The sequence below is a fragment of the Onychomys torridus genome, chromosome 4 (assembly GCF_903995425.1).
Source record: "Onychomys torridus chromosome 4, mOncTor1.1, whole genome shotgun sequence".
Lineage (NCBI taxonomy): Eukaryota > Metazoa > Chordata > Mammalia > Rodentia > Cricetidae > Onychomys > Onychomys torridus.
In genome coordinates, this window is record NC_050446.1 from 111,476,297 (window position 1) to 111,500,263 (window position 23,967).

Here is a 23,967-nt window from a genome sequence, read left to right on the forward strand (position 1 = left end):
ACCATTTTGAGTACAGGCTTCCTGGTCACATCCCTCTAGTGATGGTGATGGATACTGAGAATTGAGAAGAAGGTATAGTGATATTTTATTTGTATTGAAATGTGATTTTATTTGTATGTTAATAAAGTTGCCTTGAGGTCAGAGCAAACCAGAGCAGAAGCTGGGTGGTGGTGGTGCACGCCTTTAATCCCAGCACTTGGGAGGCAGAGCTAGGTAGATCTCTGTGTGTTCAAGGACACAGCCATCATAGCAGACACACGCCTTTAATCTCAATACCAACCATAGAAGACCTGGAGGTCTGTACAAACAGGCAGTGATGAGGAGGTCATGTGGCTGGGTTTACAACCAATGAGAAAACAGAACAGAAAGTCTATAAAAAAGACAGGACACACAGAAGTAGCTCTCTTGTGGAGAGGAAAGCCAGCAGAAGCAGTGAAGGGTAAGGCTCTCAGCTATTGCTCTGACCTCTTGGTTTTTAACTCTGTAACTGGCTCTGTGTTTCTTATTTAACAAGATGGTTATATCTACAAGGCAACAAGTAGTATTCTTAAGAGGCAGTGATTGTGGGGCCCTCTCAGGATAACACTCTTTTGGGAATCCAGAACTCTTGGCATTGACATGTGTTAGTATATGTGGGCTGCTATCACAAAATACTTTATGGTGGGTAACATTTATTTTATTTTTGAGACAAGGCCTCTGTAGTCTAGGCTAGCCTCAGACTTGCTAGATAGTGAAGGATGACCTCAGCCTCTCAGTCCTACTGTCTCCACCTCCTGAGTGCTCAATTACAGATGTGCTCATGCCATACTGGTGCTAAACTGGGTAGTGTATGAGCATCAGACACTTACTGCTCATTGTTCTAGAGGCTGGAAAATCCAAGCTCAAAGTGCCAGCTAATTTGGTTGTCTGATGAGGGCTTGCTATTTGCTTCAAATGGTATTTTTTAACTATATTTTATTCAAAATTTTACTTATTTTACAAATACACTGGGGCAACTGAACAGAAAAGAAAACTAGTTTGTGAAAATTCTAGATATGTCTTTCTGCAGTGTTCTCAACACAGAAGACCCTGCATGTCCATTACCTTTGTTTTTATTGAGAGCATCAATCCCATTTGGAGGGACAGAGCCCGCATGCTGTATTCCTTTCCAGCAGCTTCACCTCTTAATACTATGACAGTGGGTTTCAGGTACCAACATATGGCTTTGGTAGTACCACAAGCACTTAGGCCTTAGCACCATTTTTCCTTGTGGGAGGCAGATGATATCATCTGTGATTGTCATCTGTTAGGCCCAAGATGACAGTCTTTGTGTCTGTAGTAAGAGAGGAGAGCATGTGCTGCTCCAACGCTCTGTGAGGAGATCCTATTCTCAGAAGACGAGATGTTGCACAGTGATTGTCAAACATCCATACCGTACAGGATCAGAAGACACCCCTCTCCCAACCATTGCCCATTTTTTGCTGGATTCTTTTATTTTGGACACCGATCCTTTGGTGGGATGTCTTGTGAATGTTCTTCTCCTGGTGTGTAACTCCTTTCCAGTTCCTTATGGTGCTTGTGGATGAACAAGTGCTTTAAGTTTTTTAATCTTATTTTGAAGTAATTATAGATTCATAGGCAATTATAAAAAAAAGTGTGTGGGGGGCTCATGTGTACCCTTCACTCAGTTTCTTCTAGTGGTATCTTTGTGCCCAACTATAATATAAACATAAAAACCATAGACTTGACATTGGTTTCCTTTTTAAAAGTTTTTTTTTTTTTTTTAATTTAACCAGGTTCAAATTTACCTGCTCAGTTTGTACAATTTTATTTTTTATTTATGTGTATTCCTGTATCAAGCACTACAGGCCCTGGCTGCCATCAAGTCTGTTCTCCATCTCTATAGTTAAGTTATTTCTCAATTGCTACGTTAAGTCAAACTCCATAGAATATATAGATTTTTTTTTTGTTGTTGTTTGTTTTAAGACAGGGTCTTGCCATGTAATCCAGGCTGGCCTGAGCACCTTCTGTCTTAGCCTCCCGAGTGCTGGAATTGATTATAGGCACGTGCTATCACACCTGATCATTTTTATACTAATTTCTTTTTTAGAATAACTTCTTTGCTCTCATCCAGGTTCTTAAGCATATCAGTACTTCATTCCTTCCTATGGCTGAGTTGAGTCTCATACATATTACACCACTGTTTGTTAGCCATTTACCCACTATAGATACATCCCAGGTTCTTCCTATGTCATGATGTGGGCCTGTTTCTCTGAGATGCAGTCTCAGGAGTGCCGTTTTGGGTTATATGTTAAATATGTGTTTAGATTTGTGAGAAGCTACCAACCTCTTTTCCAGAGTGGCGCGCTACCACTGATGTGGCATGTCTATCTTAACGGTGTCATCTCTTCTAGCGTTTGGTGTTGTTACTGAGTGTTTTTTTTTTTTTTTTTTTTTTTTTTTTTATTTACTGTCCTCTTAGCTTGCAGGGATTTCGTACAGTTTTAGTTTCGTTTCTTTGATAGCCAATGATGTTGAATGTGGTTTCACATGCTGACTGCCTTGTGGACATGGCCTTTGATGAAATATGTTTATGTTCTTTTCTTACTTCTGATAGGATTGTTTGATATTTTTTGATGTTGAGCATTGAGAGTTCTTTATGACTCCTAAATATAAATACTTTTTTGTTGGATATGTGAATTGCAAATGCTTTCTCATAGTTGGGAGAGAAGTTTCAAATTTGCCTTTTATTGTTACAGTGTTAAACCCAGGCTAAGATGAGTTACATGTCCAGCCTCAGAAAGTGTTAATTTTAATGGGACCCAAACTACCATTCTTTTAGGTGGAAAGTACTTTTTTATTTAAGTTAAAAACTCTTTCCTTATTCTATGTTTTAAAAAAAATTATCTTAACAAGTTTTAGTTTCCCAAATTGAAGTTTTCTTTTTGTTGTTGTTTTTAATCACATTTGTAGTTGATTTTTGAGTTGTGTAAGATTATGGTGCCAAATGAATTTTTTTCATTTCTTTCAATAAATGTTTTATTTTCATAAAACAACAATCCCATAAATACAATTTTCTAATAAAACAAACATAAACTTTAATGTGTGTTCTGCATTTCCATTGTATGTCATATGGAAGCTTGAATTTATCCAATTTCATTTATTTTCTCCCAAGTTTGACTACTTGTTAGTAAAGGGGTGTAAAACGGACGCTCTTCTCTGTTCCTTCCCATCCCACAGCACTTCCAAATAATAACTCAGAGGCTTATATTAATAATAAATGTTTGGCCGATGGCTAGCTCTTACATTTAAATTAACCCATTCCTGTTAATCATTTATTGTCATGTAGTCCGTGGCTTTCTGGTCCTTCAGCATCCTGTTTCTTGGGTGGCTTGCAGCGTCTCTGATTCCACCCTTTTTCAACCCCTCCTTAGTTTGTTTTTTCCACCTAACCCTATCCTGCCTTGTCATAGGCCAAAACAGCTTTATTATTAACCAATGAGAGCCACACACATTCACAGTGTACAGAAGGACCATCCTACAGCAAAGGAGTTCTTCAGTTTTCACTAATTTACAGTGTTGTTCTTACTGTGTATTACTTCTGTGAATGTATGGGCTCGATCTAGCCTGCTTTCAGAAGGCTGCATACAGTTCATTACAGCTATAATAGAGTATAGCTTTACTACATCTGAGAAGATGTTCTCCCTCCTCTGGAAATGTCTGTACTTGTTGCTGTTCCTCAGGTTGCCTGTCAAGATTGTGGTTCAAACTTTCTAGTTAGTAATAGTGTGAGGAACACTCACATATATGTCTTATTCAAATTATTTGATTGTTGTATTCATGGAAGCCTGGCTTAAATGGTATTTTAAAAGTGTTTTTGTTTCAAAGAAATTGCTTTTAATACTTCATCCTTATGTATGTTTGCTACCTTTTTTGTAGACACTATTTTTTTTTTCCAACTTTGGCCATAGTGGTGCATTCCTGTATTTGCAGAGGCAAATTCAGGAAGAGCAAATTCAGGGTCTACTACAGTGGGTCAGCTATGGCTATACAGTGAGACCCAGTCTTGCCAGTGGCTGCCTCTGTCCACAAAAATTTGCTTTTTGTTTGTAGCTATTTTTCTTCTACTTGTAATAAAAAGGATCATCTGAATTTGTTCATTTTTATTTACTTATTTGACATAGTTGTCTTGACTGCAATGTGCCGTAGTCTGCCTTAGTCTCTGGTGTCAATCCAACCTTGCAGATTATTTTTTGGTTGTTTGGTTGTTTGCTATAGTCAGATTGCTTTTGTTTGTTTAGGTGTCTGTTGCATGTAGAATTGACTATGATTTTGCATGCTTCTACTGCCTCTGTCTGGTGTTTCTACTGGGTCTCCATCAAAGGAGCTGTAGAATACTTTTCCTGACTCTCTTCCTGAAAGAATTTGTATTCTGACATTATTTGTTCCTTGAACTACTGTTCAATTTAGGATAGAAATAGAAGAGGCAGACCTTAGGGGTCGCCCTACATAAAGAGGGAATATTGTCTACCATCCTGTGAACCAATGGTTTTCACTCCTAGTCAACTCTAAATTTGGGGCCTGTGCCTTGTCTCGGTTAGGTAGAGGTGCTGAAACACAGCCCTGCCACTTCCTAGATCCCACAAGGTGGCAGGAAGTAACAGAGTCCAGACAGTTGTCCTGTGAACTCATTCAACCATCTCTGTTGTGGAATATTACTTTACCTATGTAAAGGTGTGTTACATTTGTTTATGCTGCATTTGTTTAATGATGTAAAGATGTGTTGCTTTGCCTGCCCAAGGCGCCTGATTGGTTTAGTAAAAAGTTGAACAGCCAGTAGCTGGACAGCAGAGGGATAGGTGAGGCTGGCAGACGTAATAATTAGCAGAGAGAAGAAAGAAAGGATAAAGAGAGGGGACACCCAGGGCCAGCCACTCAGGCAGCTGCCAGCCAGCCATGGAGTAGACATACAGAATGAACAAAAGGTAAAAGCCCTGAGGCAAGAACATAGATGACGAGAAACAGGTTAAATTAAGCTGTAAGAGCTAAGGCTGAGCATTCATAATTAATAAGAAGTCTCCGTGTCATGATTTGGGAGTTGTTTAGTGGTCCAAAAGAAAGGCTGCTGCACCTTTCTCCCTCTCTCTCTCCCTCTCTCTCTCTCTCTCTCTCTCTCTCTCTCTCTCTCTCACACACACACACACACACACACACACACACACACACACACACAATCTTGCCCTGACCTCTCTTCCCTTCAGCTGGTGGTTCCTCAATTTTTGTGATGTCACTAAAAGATCTCAGGTACTTATGGGGTAGAAGACAGGCATACCTTATTACAAAGTAAAGTGGGGCACCCTCGTGTGATGAGAAAGCCCATGTAGATTTAGAAAGTTAACTACAAATGCTTCATCCTTGGTTGAGACAGAAATGTTTCCTTTCTCCATCTAGATGACCTATTGAACTATTTTTAAGCACCTTTCTAATGGGGCTCTTTTAAGATTTTAGCTACATTATTCAGTCATGAATTAATGTATTTTAGAGGACTGATTTTGTATTTATCAGGCTCAAATAATAAAAACTCAAAGATCTAAAGTCTTGAGAATAATCAGTATAACCCCTCACCCCTAGAAAGCTTTGCTTCCCCCCCCCCCCTTACATCCATGTTTAGATGGATGTGTTTAAGATGGCGATAGGCATAGTTATTTGAATGATGAACATGGGACTGGTTGTAGCTGCTTTTGCCTGAAACTTTAGTACTCTTGTGGCTGAAGCCCAAGGAGCAGGAGTGTCAGGACAGCTACATAGCTAATCTGATGCTACCTTGAGCTACATGGTGAATTTGTGGTTATCCTGGACTACATAGCAAGATCCCATCTGAAACAGTAGAAAAAGGACACCATTAATTAAAATGAGTTCAAAGGTCAGTAAAGATATTTTTGTCTACTTAACAATTAGAGTCAAAGTTTATCAGGTTAAAAAAAAGTCATCAAATCCATAAAAAGAACACTTGTGATCAGGTAGTAGTAATTAAGGTAGTAGTAATTATGAGCACTCATTGGAGGCCACATATTTATAACTTATTGTGGTGTAGTGTGTGTGTGTGTGTGTGTGTGTGTGTGTGTGTGTGTGTGTATTATGAATGTGCATGGGGATGCAGTATATGCAGAGGCTAGAGGAGGCTTTTCTGTGTTATTCCCTGAGCCACAGTCCCTCCCTGAGTCAGAAGCTCAGGGTGTCAGCAATGCTGACTGACCAGTGAGCTCCCCGATTTACACTTTCACTGTCCTCGAGGGCTGGAGTTACAGGGGCAAGCCATACCTAGCTTTATAGGCGGAAGCTTTTGTCCAACAAGCAGCTCCCAAGTAACCACACAGAGGCTTAATATTACTTATTAATGCTCAACCAATAGCTCAGGCTTGTTACTAGCTAACTATTACATTTTTAATGAACCTATATTTTTATCTATACTTTGCCATGTGGCTTAGTACCTTTTCTCAGTATGGCATGGCCATCTTGCTTCTTCCTGCATATGCTCAGGCCTCCCTCTCTCTGCCCTCCTTCTTTCCAGCATTCTCAGTTTGGCTCTCCTGCCTAACCTTATCCTGTCCAGCTATTGGCCAGTCAGCTTCTTTATTAAACCAGTCACAGTGACATATATTCACACAGTGTAAAGGAATATTCTACATAGCTTTTCTTTTTCTTCTTTCTTTTCTTTCCTTCCTTCTCTCTCTTCTTTCTTTCTTTCTTTTTTCTTTTTGTTTTTTTTCGAGATAGGGTTTCTCTGTGTAGCTTTGTGCCTTTCTTGGAACTCACTTTGGAGACCAGGCTGGCCTCGAACTCACAGAGATCCGCCTGCCTCTGCCTCCCAAATGCTGGGATTAAAGGCATGCACCACCACTGCCCAGCTCTTCTTTCTTTTTTAAATATGGGATCTGGTGATTTGAACTCATGCTTATGTGGCTGTCATTTTTACCCATTGAGCCATCTACCCAGCACCAAAATATGTTGTTGAAACCATTTCACCTGTTTCTGTTTGAGCTTATAAAATGCAGCTACTAGAAACTTCTAAATTACATTTGTTGCTGACATTGCATTTCTGTTGGATAGCAGTGTTCTAAAGGTATTGTGCACAAAATTTCAAAAGACAGCTAGTCCCCCACACAGAGCTTATGGATAGAATCTTTCCTACATCATCATATCAACTCTGTACTGTGCTCTTTAGGTTGGTGCAGAATTTAACACTTAAGGAATTGGTTGATATTGGTAAATAACTTGTCATTGTATTTCTGTGTTATCATGACTGTTACTAGGCTTTCGTTTTGGAATATTTGGAATATTTCATGAACATCAGCAATACCTTTTGCTCTCTGTGACTTCTATTCCCTCAACAGCACATATATCCATATATATGCTCACACTTTCCATCTCTGTAATGTTGTGGTCAGCATATATTTTTTAGGTCAATACTCAGTGTTTACTCTCATGACTACTAATGTTAGTTATAACTGAGCTGTGTGTACTCTTTTCTTTTTGGCACAGGTCTTGTCTATGCTAGAATCAGTAATTACACAGTCCCTTAGATTTTCACACACCTCTCCTAAGTCAGTCTCAGGTTCTTTACCACTTGTCTGAAATTCCTCTCCGTGTGTGGATCACACAGGGTATGCTATGCTTGGAGCCCCAAGACCTGCCTGTCTTTTGCAGTGGCTCCCTTTTATGTGTTCAGTAGTCATACAGGGATCTGTCTCCTTTCAGGATCCTTAGCTTGCTTCAGCTTTCTTTCTTGACTTTCCATTTCTTACTTCTTCCTCTTTTTTAATTTCCTCATTTGGAAAGTACATCTTAGTGTTTCCTGAGAAAGAATACATGAACCACAGCAATTTTTAAAGACCTTGCATGTCTAAATATGTTTTATTTATTTCCGTATGTTTAAATGCAATTGGAATTTGGAAAGAAATTCAGAATATTGAAGATATTTTCCTCTTGTTTTAGAGCTTCTAGGGCTAGTATGGACAATTTGGATCAAATTCTGGCACCTAATTAATTCTTTGTATTCTATATCCTAGTCCCGACTTTTTTTTCCTACTTAAAATTTCACTATACCAGGCAAGGGTTCGTTTTCATCTTATTTTTTATATGCTAGCTACCCTGTTTTGGCTCTTTAATCCTCTCTTTTCATCATTTTCATTTTTGCTGGTTTCTGAGAAATTTACTTAACTTGATTGTCCCACTCTTCCAGTGATGTTTTGTTTTGTTTTGTTTTTTCATTTTACCTATCATAGTTTTGGTTTGTTTTTTTCTGAAACTTCTCACTCATTTAGAAGGTTTTTGTTTGGTTTGGTTTTCTTTCATGATAGGATCAGGGTGAGTGATTTCTGGTTTGTGTTTGAGCTGGAACATTAAAATGACTAGAATCTTCGTGGGTCTCTTTGCTGTGGACTTAACTTTAGCACCATCTGTCCAGGCTGCTTCTTGGGGAACCTTGGATGTCTATATTTTTAGACCTCCTGTTTTATGTCAGCTCATTTCTTCAAACTGGGATGTTTCAGTCTTCATTTGGGTCATCTAGGTAGGATAGACACATGTGAACTTAGAAGGCCTCTACTCCCTATGTGCTTGTGATTTTCTAGACTAGAGATCCTTAGATTGGATAAAAGGGATTGTTTTCCGTTATTAGATCCTTATGTTGTTTTGATTTTAGCCATCCCTGAGGATATAAAGTGATACTTTAGTGTAGTTTTAATTTGTATTTCCTTGATGGCTAATGATGGTTAAAATAAACATAGTTTCATGTCTGTATTGACCATTTTAAAATCTTCTTTAAAGAAATGTTTAAGTCCTTTGCCCATTTTTAAACTGCTATTTTTTTAAGTTGTAAGAGTTCTGTATATATTTTGGATGTGAATTCTTTATCAGATGTATGATAAGCACCTATTTTTTTTCTCATTCTGTGAGTTTGTACTGTCTAGTTTTAAGCAGATAGCTTAGTCGTAAAGTACTTGATATGCAGACATGACTTTAGTTTGGATGTTAGATACTGTCATATAAACTGGGTGTAGTAGTGACAACATCTGTAATCCCAGTGCTGGGGAGGCAGACATAAACAGATGCTTAGAGCTCATTGGCCTAAGCTAGTTGAATCAGTTAACTCCAGGTCAGTGAGTGTTCAAAAGGGAAGGTAGAGAGGGATTAGTGGAGACTCCCTGCAAGACTTCTGGGCTCCATACTCATACTCATGTACTCACATGTAGTTGGGTTTTTTTTTTTTTTTGTTGTTGTTGTTGTTTGTTTTTTTGTTTTTATTCTTTGGGGGGGCCTGCCACCCAGCTCCCAAATAAATACACAGAGCCTTATTTTTACTTATGAATGCCCAGCCTTATCTTGGCCTTTTTCTAGACAGCTTTTCTAACTTAAATTATCCTGTTTCTCTTTAACTATGTTTTGACTCTAAGCTTTTTACCTTTCTTTATTCTATGTATCTCTCTTTCTTTCTTACTCCATGGCTGGCTGTGTGGCTGGATGGCTGGCCCCAGGAGTCCTTCTCTCCTCCTTTTCTTGCTCTTCCCTCTTCTCTGGAGCCTAGATTTTTGTCCTTCTATTTATTCTTTCTGTCTGCCAGCCAACCTATTTCTCTCTCCTGCTTAATTATTGGCGTTCAGCTCTTTATTAGACCAATCAGGTGTTTTAGGGAGGCAAAGTAACACAGCTTCACAGAGTTAAACAAGTGCATTGTGGAAGAAGGCAACACATCTCTGTGTCATTAAGCAAATATTCCACAGCATAGACAAATGTAACACATCTTAAACTGATATTCCACAACACATACATGTGTATGCTCACACACATGAACATACCCACAGGAGTGTGTACACATGCTACACATGAAGATCAACAATCAAAAAATCAAAATAAAAAAAATTAGCTAAATGAATGATCATGAAAATGTATAATTTATGTTTTCTTCTAAGAGTTTTATAGTTTTAGTTTTTACCTTTAGGTATTTGGTGCACTTTACGTTAATTTTTGTATGAAGTGTGGTAGAAGGGACAAAGTTTATTGCTCTCTGCGTGTTGTCCCGCCACCAATTGTTGGAGAATTTCTTCTCCATCAAATTGTTTTGACACCCTTGTTGAAAATAACGTGGCCATAAGTAAGGATCTGTTTTTACATTCTTGATTTTATTCAGTTGGTTTGTATGTACATTTTAATGCAATGCCATGTTATGTTGATTACTTTAGTTTTGTATTTAGTTTCTAAATGGGGACACACAAGTCTTCTGTGTTGATTTTCAAGATTGTTTTGTGTACTCATATGCCTTATATTTTCACAGATATTAGGATATGTTTTCAGTTTCTATAGAGAAGTGAGTTGGGATTGGATACAGATTGCATTGAATTGGTAGAATCAGTTTAGGGGATATTTCTCTCTTTATGGAATTAAGTACCATAATCCATGAGAGTAAACATGAAGTATATTCCTATTTACACAGGCTTATTTTTCTTTGACTTATGGCACTGGTATTTAACTGTAGGTACTTGCTCATGCTAGGCAAACACTCTGTTCCTGAGCTAATTTGCTCAGTCCAGTCTTTAATTTCTTTGAATAATGTTTCATGGTGTTTAGTGTACAAATATTATACTTCTTTAATTATATATTTAAATATATTCCTTCATATTTTCTTTCTGCTATTAGAAATGGAATTGTTTTTATTAATTTCACTTGTTCTTTACTGACATGCCAAAATATAATGAATTTTAAAACAATGATCTAATTATCCCACCAGCTCTCCCATAGTTCTTTACTAATTGTAGTAGATTCTTTGTGTATGCATGTGTATGGAAGAGGAGAGGATGGGAGACAGATGAGAGAGAAAAAAGAGGAAGAGAGAGGGAGAATTTTCTGTATGCAAGACCATGTTATTTGTGAATAAAGTGGGTTGATCTCTTCCTTTTCTAGATGCCCACTTCTTTTCCTTATCTATTTGCCCTCTAGTAGTTTTGGATAAAAGAGGCAAGAGAAAGACATTGCCCTTTGCTCATCTTAGTGGGAGGATATGTTTACTCATCATGTATGATTTTAGCTGTGGGTTTCTCTCTCTCTCTTTCTCTCTGTCTTTTTGTTTTTTTTGAGACAGGGTTTCTCTGTGTAGTTTTGCGCCTTTCTTGGATCTTGCTCTGTAGACCAGGCTGGCCTTGAACTCACAAAGATTCGCCTGCCTCTGCCTCCCAAGTGCTGGGATTAAAGGCGTGCGCCACCACCGGGTTTTTCTCTTTTCAAGTATTTTATTAATTACTATTATTATTTGTGGTGTGTGTGTGTGTGTGTGTGTGTGTGTGTGTGTGTGTGTGAGAGAGAGAGAGAGAGAGAGAGAGAGAGAGAGAGAGGGAGAGAGACAGAGAGAGAGACAGAGACAGAGAGAGATCATGTACTTACCACAGAATGTTTGAAGGTCAGAGGACAACTTCTAGGAGCTGGTTCTCTTCTTTTATTGTGGATTCTGGGAATCTAATTCTATAATTATATGGTATATTTTATTGATTACTTTTCAGATGTTAAGCCACCTTTGCATTCCTGGGGTAATGCAACTTGGTGGAGTAAATACAACATTTGGTGGAGTACTGTAGGGAAGCTATCCGAGCTTGTACATTTGCTTCTGGTCAGTTTTTAGGTTACTACATTAGCATAATATTTTACTTAAGGACAATTAGAATTAAAATTTTATCTCATACTGCTTACTGATATTTTATTAAGCCCGTTCTTCCTTATAACACCCCCCCCCCCCGAGATATTTTTATATATCTAACTGTAGCTTTCTTTTTCTTCTCTGCAGGTTCAGTAGCTCGTTTGGAAATCAGTAAACCATGGCATCTAAGAAATTTGCCATTAAAGTAAGTAATGCTCAGCAGCTGTCTTTAAAACTCACTCACTTTGTCATATATGAGTTCTGTGTTAATTAAAAGTTGAAGTTCTTAAGTTGATCTCTACTTTTGAAATTTACAATTATAGAAAATTTAAGTTAACATCAAAATTTTAAGAAAAGATGGGTGAGAAAACTAATAATCTTTCAAATGATAAGGAATTCTTTGCTTCAAATCTTTTGTGTAGCATCCTGTTTAGTCATAACTTTGTCCCTAATGCTAATATTAATCATTCACATTGCATCTCCATGGCCTGAGTTCTGAGGATGACAAAATAGGCCAAAGTCAAAGGAGCAGGCAAAGCTGTTGACCCCGGGTGCATGCTGAGAGAGCGCTCCTGCTTGCTTGCAGCCTCCTTAGCTCTCATTGTCAGCTTCATAGAGCAGAGTCATCTGAGGAAGGCCTCAGAGAGGAGCTGTCTAGAGTAGATTGGCCTGTTGACATATCTAAGGAGGGGGATTGTCTTGTTTATATATTGATAAAGGGAGGCTCTGCCCATGATGGGCAGCTCTATTCCTAGGCAGGTGGTCCTGGGCTAAGAAAGTGAGGTAAGAAGTGAGGTAAGCTTGAGCATGTGAATAAGCCTGTGAGAAAGCTAATGAGTGAGTCAGCAAGGGGTGTTCCTCCATTGTTGCTGCTTCCAGCTCCTGCCTTGAGTCCAGGCCCTGACTTCCTTCAGTGATGGGCTGTCATCTGGAGTTGTGAGAGGAACCTTTGCTCTCCTAAGTTGCATTTGGACAATGTGTTATCACGGTAACAGAAAGGGAACTCCAACAGCTGACTTCTTCATTTTTCTCTTTTAAATTGGCCGTCTCTATCCATTCGTAGTAGAGCTGAGAGCATCTTGAGTATAGTGAGAAAGGGCTCTATGTGGGACAAGGTCTGGGGAAGACTTGATAAATACCTTGTGTGAGCTCTTGGAGATACTGTCATTTATGTTGGCTGTTCTCCTGGTCAGTTCTGTGTAACACTGTCACTATCTTCCAGGGCAATTAAAAACACCAAAGCAGGGCCAGTGATATGGCTCAGCAGGTAAAGGCACTTGGCACAAAGCCTGACTACTATCTGGTTTTGATCCTCAGTTGTATTCCTGAGACCCACATGGCAGGAGAGAACCAATTCCTGCAAATTGTCTGGCCACCTGCCTTGCACACACACAATACATGTAATAATCAAAGCCAATGGAAAGAACTCTTAAAAATTGTCATAGGGAAGCCGTCCAGTTGATGGCTTCTGGCAGTGGTAGGGTAGGAAAGGACTCAGTTTTTTTAAGGGGCAGGTCACTGCGAATTTGACCATGCTCCAGTGAGTATATGGGCAACACGAATTAGACTTGATATATTTTTTTCTTTTTTTCTTCTTTTGTTTTTGGGACTGTCACAAGGGGGGAGGGGTGGACCTGGGAGGACCAGGAAGTGAATGAAATTATGTGAAATTTCCAAATAATAAAAATATTGTTAATAAAACAGCTCAAATTCCAGTATTTGGTTAATCAGATTATGAAAAAATGTAATATTGTCATTATCTTATTCTTAGTTAAATCAGTGCTTAATTAGTTTGCTAGCGGATTTATAAATTTTATTGTTTACAGTTACTTCTGGTATGCATATACTCTTGAGGATTTCTTTTATAAGGGTGTCTAAGTGGGGAACATTCACTATTTGTCTATCAAAATGTATTTTAATCTTCATCTAGATTTCTAGGATCTAGAACGATACTAAATTGCTTTTAACATTATTTTACTATGTAGCAAGATTCTGCCTCAAAAGACAAACATAAATAAAATTATCTGGTGATATATGCCTTTAATCTCAGCACTCAGGAGGTAGAGGCAGGTGGATGGACATCTGTTAGTTTAAAGCCAGCCTGGTCTTCATAGTGAGACCCTGTGTTTGGGGGTGGGGGTAGAGGGAGGGAGAGAGAGAGATTGAGATTACTGGTTTAAAATAGTAACTTAAAAAGATCTCATGTTTCTTTCTTGACTCTGTGTAGGTAGTTTCTCCTTTTGATGTTAGCTGGGACTGCAGTTACTAGGGACACCAAGTGTGGCATCGTCATATGGCTAGCACTCGTTGTTTGCCGTTTTTATTTTTTAATTCCCGTAGTTGTTGGCTTTGGCTTCTCCTAGCATAGGGACTAGGTACGGAAGCCCTAAACAAGAGTTATAACAACGGAGCAGTGTAATTTGCTCACCCTCAAAGGCCTGGATTTAAGTCTCAGCTACCACCCCCGTTGGCATTCTGTTAGTCAGAACAAGGACCAGCCCAGAGGAGGGAACTTGATTTGTGCTGTGGGAAGCTCCCTGTGTGGAGAGATGCTGGGTTGCACCAGAGTCTAGTCAAGAAGTCTGTTGACAGCCTAGTATGCCCAGTCTCTTTCTTGATGCCCTGACAGGACCAATCCTTTTCTTTGTTGTCTGTCCTTCGTCTCTGCTGTCTCTTAAGATTTTTATTTCTACTGTTTAATTTGAGGCACATTTCTAGGCATAGATTTATCTATGTTGGAATGCAGTATAATACATTTGGTTTTGGAAAATTCTTCCAATTTCCACCTGAGATTGCATGTCCTAATTGATTCTGTTCTCTTCACAATTTATATTTGAATTTTGCTGGGTAAAGTCCTGACTTGCTTACAGGTTGGAAGCGTGAGATTGACCTGTCGAAGACTGTACCTTAGCAAGCTCTGGGCTCTAAAGTGGACTAGGCTCTTTGCAGAGTTCATCAGAGGCTTTCTGAGGCTCAGGAAGACACCTAACTTTGGCCACATGTCAATCCTAGAACTTTCATTCTGTCTAGAGATGATATGCTGACCCCCGTGCTGTACACACTGACACAGCTGACTTTGCTACCATATTACTCCATCTCCCAGCTGTGTCTGAAAGCCTTGGAACCCAGCTTCCAGGTCAGGGGTGTTACCACAAGCGTGAGTTTCAGGTTTGCAGACTAGCTACAGAAACTGGTCCAGTCCAAGTGATCATGTTCCTCCTGCCTCTCATCACACAGGCAAGGAACTAGTTCCCTAACCATGGCATTTAGCAGCTCACAGCCCATTCCCTTGGAGTCTTTTTCTAAATGTCTGGCGTAGAGCCCTTGTAAATGGTTCTGCTCTGCCCCAGGGTGTAATGCCATTGGTGCTGTCACCATATGCCTTCTGCAGTGGACAGGTCCAGGAGGTGTGTCTGATGCACAGCCATCAACTTGTCCTTCCCATTAGCTCAATACTTCTTTCAGAGTGCCCCTCCTTCCTTCCAGCCTGCACATCAACTTTTAATTCCAGAGTGCTTTTTCATCGTGCTTCTTCCACTTAACCAAAGACTTTCATCTGCATCGAATGTGCAGGTGAAAGAGAAACACACTTTGGGGTGGGAGACGTCAAGCCGGAAGGGGTTAATTGAAATGGATGATAGATAGCTGTTCTAATTTTAGTTATGATGTTTTTATTTACAAATATATATTTTTTCATTTTTTAAAAAAATTCACATTCTACTAGTTCATGTATGCTTGCCCAATTTTTAAAACGATTCCATTTTCTCATTTTATCATCTTTTTTTTTGTTTGTTTTTTTCAAGACAGGGTTTCTCTGTGTAGCTTTGCACCTTTCCTGGATCTCACTCTGTAGACCAGGCTGGCCTTGAACTCACAGAGATCCTTCTGCCTCTGTCTCCCGAGTGCTGGGATTAAAGGCGTGCACCGCCACTGCCGCCGCCACCCGGCCATTTTATCATCTTAATGTAATAATTCTACAGTAATTTACTTTATAATTGCTTTTAAGTTTCTCAGTTATTTACAATATTACATACCAAGTATGAAATAACTGGGTCAATTAAATTGCTGTGTTGTTTGTCTGACATTAATATTTGTATTTGAGGCCTTGCTGTATTACCCAGGCTGACTTAAAACTCATGATCTTCTTACCTCAGCCTCAGAAGTGCTGACATTAGAGTTTATGTTTGTGGTTTTTGATATTATATATAGCATTATACATATGTATTCATGTATATGTAGTCCCCCAACATACATGGGTAGAAAGATGTGCTCTGAAGAGCAGTTGAGTAATTTTAACCTTATTTCTGCTGAGGCCATTGGTGTTTTGCTAGTTGTAGCCCGGATTTACTTTCATGGCTCAGGGTTCTACTAACCTGTGGACAGTATACATTTAGAACCCACAGCAGAGTTGGGTAGGAGGGTTTTTATTTTTTATTTTTATTTTGCAGATAATTTATTTCCTTGATGTTTTTTCCTCCCTCTCTGCTTCCAAGGTTCTAGATGGACGGAGCCACTGTTCACTGGTCACTTCTAGATACAGAGAAGAGCAGTTTTAGTTACATTTTCACAAATATCAGTCACTGTTTCTCAAAGGAATGAAGTGAATAGCTCTGGCCCCAGAAAACTTATATCCTTGGTTATAGACAAACTGAGCTTAGAAGTATTACCGGATGATGTCTATGGATTGAGTGCTCGTATGCTAAACATCAAATTCTGTGATGAAAGGATAGACAGATCTACACACAGGAAGTTTTATTAATTCCAGGCTCAAAGAAAGTGGCTTCAGTTCTAAGTCCCCCTTTTTGTCAGTGTCCCTAGGGCATTATGAGTCCAGCTTTCCATCTTCCCCTGTCGTAATCCTGGTTCTAGAACTCCTGACAGCTGACAGCCAGGCTTGACCCTCAGCAAGCCATGGTTATTGGTAGTGCTGTGGGGGTTTGTTGCTTTTAGTGTTCTTCAGAGAGCCACCTTCTTTTCCTGTCTGCAGAGAGCATGTTTCTGTTTCTTCAGATTCTTATCTGTATCCTTTCTTTCCTTTACTTAAGCCAAGTTCTTAAGGCAGAAGCCTAAACCTTTGCCATCAAACCTTTTTATTCTGTTGTGTATACTTAAAGCTATATGATTCTGTCAAAGCATTTCCTGCCTAATTGCGTTCTTCACAGTAGATACAGTTAAGGTAGGGATTTGGTCAAATAATTAATAAATTTCATTATGATATATGTTTTGGCATATTGGTTATTGCAATCTCTTTTTTCTGTTTGGGAATTTCTGTTGATCATATTTAAATTGGTCTTTAGGGAAGTTCTGTTTTTATAAAAACTGCTTTGTAAACATTTGAAAAATGTGATATTATCTAGAATGATTTTATATCACATATGTAACATCAGGTATAGTAATATACAATAAACACATATATAAAATATCCATGTATAAATAAAACAAATCAGATTTTACAGTTGTGTTATACCAGTTTGCTATGTATTTGCTAATATTATCCATTTGTTCAGTCAATTGACAAATATATTAAAATATCCAACTGTGATTTAAAATTTATATATTTTTATTTTTAATTTTATTGAGTTTTCTTAAAGTTTTAAACTATATTCATAGATACATAAAATTTATAGTTACTATATCTATTGAATTTAATTTTGAAATATCTTTTTATCTCTAATTATACTTTTCAAATTATGGTCTATTTGTGTGACATTAGTGTAACCTCCATTTGGGATCCATTAATCAAACATAGGCTCCTATGGGAGTCTCAGTTAGCCAAGCCCAGTCATATGTGCAAGGCTTCCAGTACTACGTCATTGTTTTAATTATGAATGAAAAATAGCATCAGCACAAATATAAGGGAAACTTAGAATATAAGAAATACAGACTAAAATGATTGAAAACTCAGAAGGTCAGAGAGAGTTTAGGGAGGGATGAAAATTAGTTTAATTTTTATTTTCAGAGCAAAAGGAAAGCTCTTATAGTGATGAAACAAGATCAGGTTGATATAAACAGAAATTGTTGAGAATAGGAAAGCATACTATTAAAACATGATAGAAACAAGTTTTTTTTTTATGATATCAAGGCCTGTCAAGGAATATTGCTCAGAAATGAAAACAAAAGATTGTTTTAAAAATGTAGAAAAAAAAAAACTAAGAAAATTAGAATTTGGTCTTAATATCAAAAGTTGAAGTTCTAGAAAAAAACGACAAGTATTAGAAAGGAACACTGTGGAAAAAACAGTATAATGAAATTTACCACAGAGGACACAAAGTTCCTGCTGGAAAGGGTGAGTGAGTATCCAGCAAAACCAATGGAGAAGGGTTGTGCTGAGCCTGCCATGCTACAGTTTCCCAGCAGAGACTTGGTGTGGGGAGCAGGAGGAGGTAGAGGCAGGAAGCGAGAGGAGGAGGAGGAGAAGGGGGACAGGAAGGGAGAAAGAACAACCCAGAAGAGAGGGTTGAAGTGTGAGGACCGCCTGCTCCACAGGAGCAGTGAGGCAGCAAGAATAGTAATACCCCGAGGTTTGAACACTAAGGAAACGGTTCCAACCCGGAACTCTCTTCACGTCCAGCTTTGAAGCACATATTATGGTGGATGGAGACCTGTTCAAAGATGCTAAGGTCAGGGAAATTTGCTTTCTGTGTGCCCTATCTTAGGCTGTTGTTCTCCAAAGTGGGGCTTAAACAGAGGGTTATACATGAGATCCTGGACGTAGAGAATTGAAGACAGCCAGGGCCTAAACAAATCTCATGCTGACCATTATGGATGAAGTTCAGAGTATAGTCATTTCAATTGGTATAGGAGGGAGGGTGCCTTGCAAGTAACAAAAAATGGAAAGTAGGAAGAGGCCTTGTGCATTTACATATATAAAGAAAACTTTTTTCTGATCTGTCAGAGGGCCTGGGAGTAATTTAGTCATAGGAATTTAGGAAACTAACAAAAAAAAGAAAAATGATGTAACTCTGAAGTCTTAAGTAAAAAGACAGTTGTGTGAAATAGAGTAAATATAAGCTATGGCTCGACATTGAGCAAAGCTTACATTTCATGATATTGTGAATTCTGGACTTTGGAAGGCTGGTGAAAGGGGAAGTGTGGGATGATGGTTGTAAGCATTCTGTCCTCATTTTCCAAAGACGATATGTAAAGTGGTAATAGTAAGGAAGTGTAGCTCACACATGGAATCATAATGGCTGATAGCAGATTAAACAGCTAAGCTTTCAGTCCTCTTGCCTCTGGTAGGTGACAGTTGGGGCAGAATGGGCTCTTTTTCTTTTTCAAGGCACGGTCTCTCTGTGTAGCCCTGGCTCTCCAGGAACTCTCTGTGTAGATCAGGCTGGCCTTGAACTCACAGAGATCTGCCTGCCTCTGTCTTCCAAGTGTGGGGATTAAAGGTGTGCACTACCATGCCTGGCTTCTGGGCTTATTTTTGATATGGCATTTTAATCTGTCTCTGCATAGTATTCAGAAACTAAGTAAATAAATAAACTTTTAATGAAATAAATTTATACAGAGTTTTCATAAAGATGCATCTACTTTTTGACAACCTGAGTTGAAAAATTCTTGGATAGATCATGTTTTCAAAAGTCGCAGAGCAACTAATGGTACCAAATATTGTGCCCTTTGTGTCTGGGTTGTTTACTACTCACAACTTTTCCTTTTTAAAGTAAAGGCTGTTCTCCAGACCTTCGTAATTTGAGTGTTTTTGTTTTTTGTTTTTTGTTTTTTGTTTTTTGTTTGTTTGTTTGTTTTCTCTCTCTAATTCTTGGAACCTTGGACTTGAAATCTCATGTAGAACTCCGTCCCAGGCCAGATTTCCAGGAAATGGCAGCCCCATCGAAGGCTGGAGTCCTTGGAGCAGCAGCTTTTATGGTCTCTTGATGTCTAACTCCCTGTCTTCTACAGCAGGGAGGTCTGTTCTACACTGCAGTGACTCATCCTAGTTGATAGAAGTGGTAGCAGCAGGGACATGTCTCTTCAAGCTTCTGTAGTGATCTTAGTTGAAGGCTTTGCCCCATCCCAGTATGTTAAAATATTCATAGTTGCATAGACTTTCACAGTCAAGCAAAGGTCAAGTTTAGACAGAGTTACCAAATTACAGCACACATGACAGCCAATTGTTTTAGAAAATAAAGTTTTATTTGTACATAGCCATTTCTATTTGTTAATGTGTTGTCTCTGGTTGCTTTTATATTATAGTGGGCTGAATTGAGTAGTTATAATAAAGGCAGGCCCCACTGCCTGCAAAGTATACATACATGTATGTATATACTTTGTTTTATTTTTACAACATGTGTGTAAATATTTCTTATAGAACACCTCAGTTTCTATTAGCCATATATCAAATGCTTAGTAGGTTGCAGGTGGCTAGTAGCGTGTGTGCGCATGCACACACACACACACACACACACACACACACACACACACACACACACACTGCAGTGCTTAGAATCCAAGCCAGAGCCTCCTTTATGAATGCCAGACAAGAGCTATAGCCTTGAGTTACTCCTGGCCCTGACAGAACAGGTCTAAATGTCTATCCTTTGATGCTCTCGCCTGTTTAAACCGTGACAGAGTAAGCATTCAATGAAATTAACCTTGTGTTAAAATGGCTGCAAGCATCAGGCAATCCTAAAGCAAATAGAAGTAGATATGAACATACAGGTATTAATCATAGATGTTTATCCATTAAAACACAAAATGGTAGAGAAAAGAAACCAGAACAATAAATTATTGCTTTAAATGTCCAATAACGTATATGGTATGTGCCTTGGGGAAAGTTCATGGTCCCATTCCTGGCTTTAAGATGTGTAGAATGTTGCCAGGCCTCATTCCCAGTAATTACATTTTAAGATTTAACATGTTTAACTTGGGCTCCAGAGAAGCAGTACAGCAAAAGCTCCCAAGCTCATTGTCTGTCTCTGTAGATCATTTCCTCTGCTTCCTGCATCTGTTTTCTTGGATTAGTTTGGGATTACAGCAAAGTCTAAGATTCTTTTGGCCATGAAGACTGCTTTGCCGCTTCCCCTCCCCACAACGTTTTTGTGGGTGGGAAAATTTTTGTTGTGAAAGTTGATTAATTAGAAGGGATTCCTGGCTTCCCTAGCAATGGCAGCCTGGGAAGATTACAGAGCCTGGCTTAGTGACAGGCGGGCCAATCTGTATTTAAGGAAAACTTGGACCAGCCAAATTTCCCTGGAATGTGGATCTGGCTTTGTCTTCTACGGGGAATGTGCGGTGACCCTTCGCCCCTTCCCACCATTGCAGAGGCTGACAGCACCTACTTTTGCTGTTCAACATTGTCCACTTTTTCTTGGGGTATGTGGGGAGGTACAGGCTTAGAAAGCCTGACTTGTTTCCTAAATTTTAAGTAAGAGATCTAAAGGTTTATTAATGTTTAAAAAGAAACAAGAGTTTACTGTATTTAAAAAATTTCTTTTTATCCTATTTATGCTTTTCTTTCTTCTCCTTGATAGCAATTTTAGTTTTATGCTGAGATCTAAATCTCAGTTAATACTTTGCATTCTGTAGAACACCACAAAAAGTTAAATATGCTCAAGAATTGATGAAATTTCCTTGTTAAAGTAAAAGTGAATGTGAAGAGTAATGCATTACATTTCCAGAGAAAGAAACCGTTGAATAGCAGATGGGCTGTCATTAGGCTTTTGTCTTGCTAGCTTGCCTCTGTGAATCACTTACATCCTGTGTCCTAGGTTTTTGGTGTTCCTAAAGGGGAATGTGCCACTGACTGTGTTACCATTGCTTATTTGAAAATTGATGCATTGATCTGGTGTGTCACATTGAAAACAAGATTGAAGCAAATTTTGCTTCAGTATAAGTTAACTCAACTGAAATAGGTTGAGTTCTACTTACTGATCTAAATTTTAAGAAAGATAAAACTGAAATGCTCCTAAAGGATAACCAAAAGCATTTTAAGTATTCTGTTCTTTACTAGAAATAAATTTTTATAAGGAAAGTGATCTGTAGCCCTGAGAACATTTTTACAAAGACGTTTATCTACCAAATTTTCAAAGCCTAAGAAGGACCTGTGTGTTTCTTTTCCTGATTCTTAAATTCACCACCTTTCAGACCTCTTTAGTTCAGTTTCTTTTAAGAGCTTTATTCTTTTGAAGACATACAGGGTGTACTGCAGTGGCTGGCGATGTGCTCCACTTATGTAGGCTGCTTTTTTCTCCACGAAGTCTGCATTGCTCCATTGCCAGATTGGGAAATGTATGCAGCTAAATGTGTGGTAATTACTTGGTGGAACTGGAACAAAATTGCTAGCAGCTTACTGACATCAACTGGTTAAATCTACCATGGGTGTAGAGATGTGGGGTGCCTTCTTATGCTATAGTGTATGTGCTTTGAAACAAGAGAATTTGTTTGTTTGTTTGTTTTGAAATGAAGTTTCTTTTTCCAAGTGTTCTCTGTCTGGCCAGATCAGTTATCTTTTTCCTTGGAATATAAGCATTTTTTTTGTTTTGTTTTGTTTTTATAACTGAAAAATGATTAAATCCAGCCTTGGCTTCTCATCCTCAGCTTCCCACTTGTTTCTAAGAAGTTTCTACCTGAGTTCATTGCTATAACCTCAAACGCAGGGCCCAGCTTTAGTTTTCCTCAGATCTGGCTTGTGATTTGCAGGTCCATGGCCCTACTCATGATGTCCTTGTCCTTGCCACCTCTTAAGGTGTCCATCCTCTTTGTGTCTTGAGATTGCTCCTCTCCACTGGGGCACCTGTGGAAGCCTTTGCTGACCTCACTTGTCTTGTCTCTGTCGATCCTGCTCTGCCTGCCTCCTGCTGCTACTTTCGTTCATCTAGACAAGTATCTGTGTGCCGTTTCCCTGCTTAAATGAGTAATTCCTTGTGTTTAATCAGGTCTAATGTCAACTCTGAGACGGCACTCTGGTAATTACTGTCTATTTCCTCCTTGATAAGGTCTGATTTTTCATTTTGCAACTTGGGAAAATGATCCACCTGTTCCTCTGGAACTGATTGATATATTTATATTTCATGCGGTCACCAGGCCTGTGTTGTTGTTGTTGTTGTTGTTTTTTCTCTCTTATTATTTCTTACCTTCACTTCTGTAATTCATGCTACTTGTCATTCTCTTCCAGGTTTGCCAAATGAACAAGTCTTGTTTTCTCTGATCCGGAAGCCAAACTTTCTTTTCCTGTGCTAATTACAGTCTGTCTTTCTGTGCAGTGCCCGGTGCGAGCGGCTCATTGTCAACATCCATTGCACACCTTGTCCCAGAACACCCTTCTCAGAAGGACTTTCTGCTTCTGCCATATCTTCACAGGCCCTGAGTACTCTAGAGCATTGCTGGGGTCATCAATACCACTCTTTCCTTCTTTTCCTCCTGACTTTTCTTCTGGTCCAGTAATGTGTAGTCTTCAGTTTGTAGTATATTCTTAACTTTGAAGTTCTGTCTTTTCCTACTGACTTTGAAAATAGTTTAAATAATTCTTTTACAGACAGCCTTTATTTACTTACTTGTGTTTATGCATGTTGGTATGTGTGTGCAGTTGGTTGTATACATGTGTACATATATGTGTGGCCAGAGAACAACCTTGGGTGTCATTCCTCAGCATCCATCTATGCCTTTTCTTTTGAGGTAGGGTGTCTCCATGGCCTGGAACTCAGCAAATAAGTAAATAAGTTTGACAGGCTGGTCAGCAAGTCCCAGGGATCCATTTGTCTCTGTCTCCACAGCGTTGGGATTCCAGGTGCTGTCAGTTTTGGATTAAAGTCGGTTCTCATGTGCTTTACACTCTGACCTATTTCCCTAGCACACCAACGTTACCTAATTAATTCTACTTCAACAGATAACCAGAATGACAGCATGTAGAGTTTGCTTCTGTCACTCAAGATAATGTTTAACTAACTCTTCAGTGTTAGACTGTGATACTTTGATGTTTTTCCTGATGTACATATTAAGTGTGTGTCTTATTTTATCTTCTAGTGTTAAAAAAGTCTTTACTAGAAAGATAGACTCAGGATCTTTCACCAACTGTATGGATTCTCTCTAAGGGCTGTAGAGGGCATCATCGTTCTATATTTCACAAAGTAACTTCTCTAGATACTCTGATCCAAGGAAGTAGAACAGCTGAAGTGCTTTTTAAAGTGGCTGGCTCAGGACCAGATTGTCATGCAACCCAAAATGCCCGTCTTTTACCCATTGGTTGTAACATATGTACATCCAGAGTCTGTTATGTATATGTATGTGTAGTTTTTTGCTTCTGCCTGAATGCACTTACTAGGATATACCACACTGAACACTACAGTGGAAACAATCACAAC

At 38.9% G+C, this 23,967-nt stretch overlaps 1 protein-coding gene across 1 annotated transcript in view; it reads left to right on the forward strand.

Moving 5' to 3' along the window:
* Window positions 1-23,967, forward strand: part of LOC118583075 (SLX4 interacting protein) — a 172,990-nt gene that overhangs the window by 6,886 nt on the left and 142,137 nt on the right. The window contains exon 2 of the mRNA XM_036186369.1: window positions 11,813-11,870. Coding sequence (XP_036042262.1) covers window positions 11,844-11,870 — 27 coding nt within the window. The 5' untranslated portion in view covers window positions 11,813-11,843. The remainder of the gene's footprint in view (window positions 1-11,812; window positions 11,871-23,967) is intronic.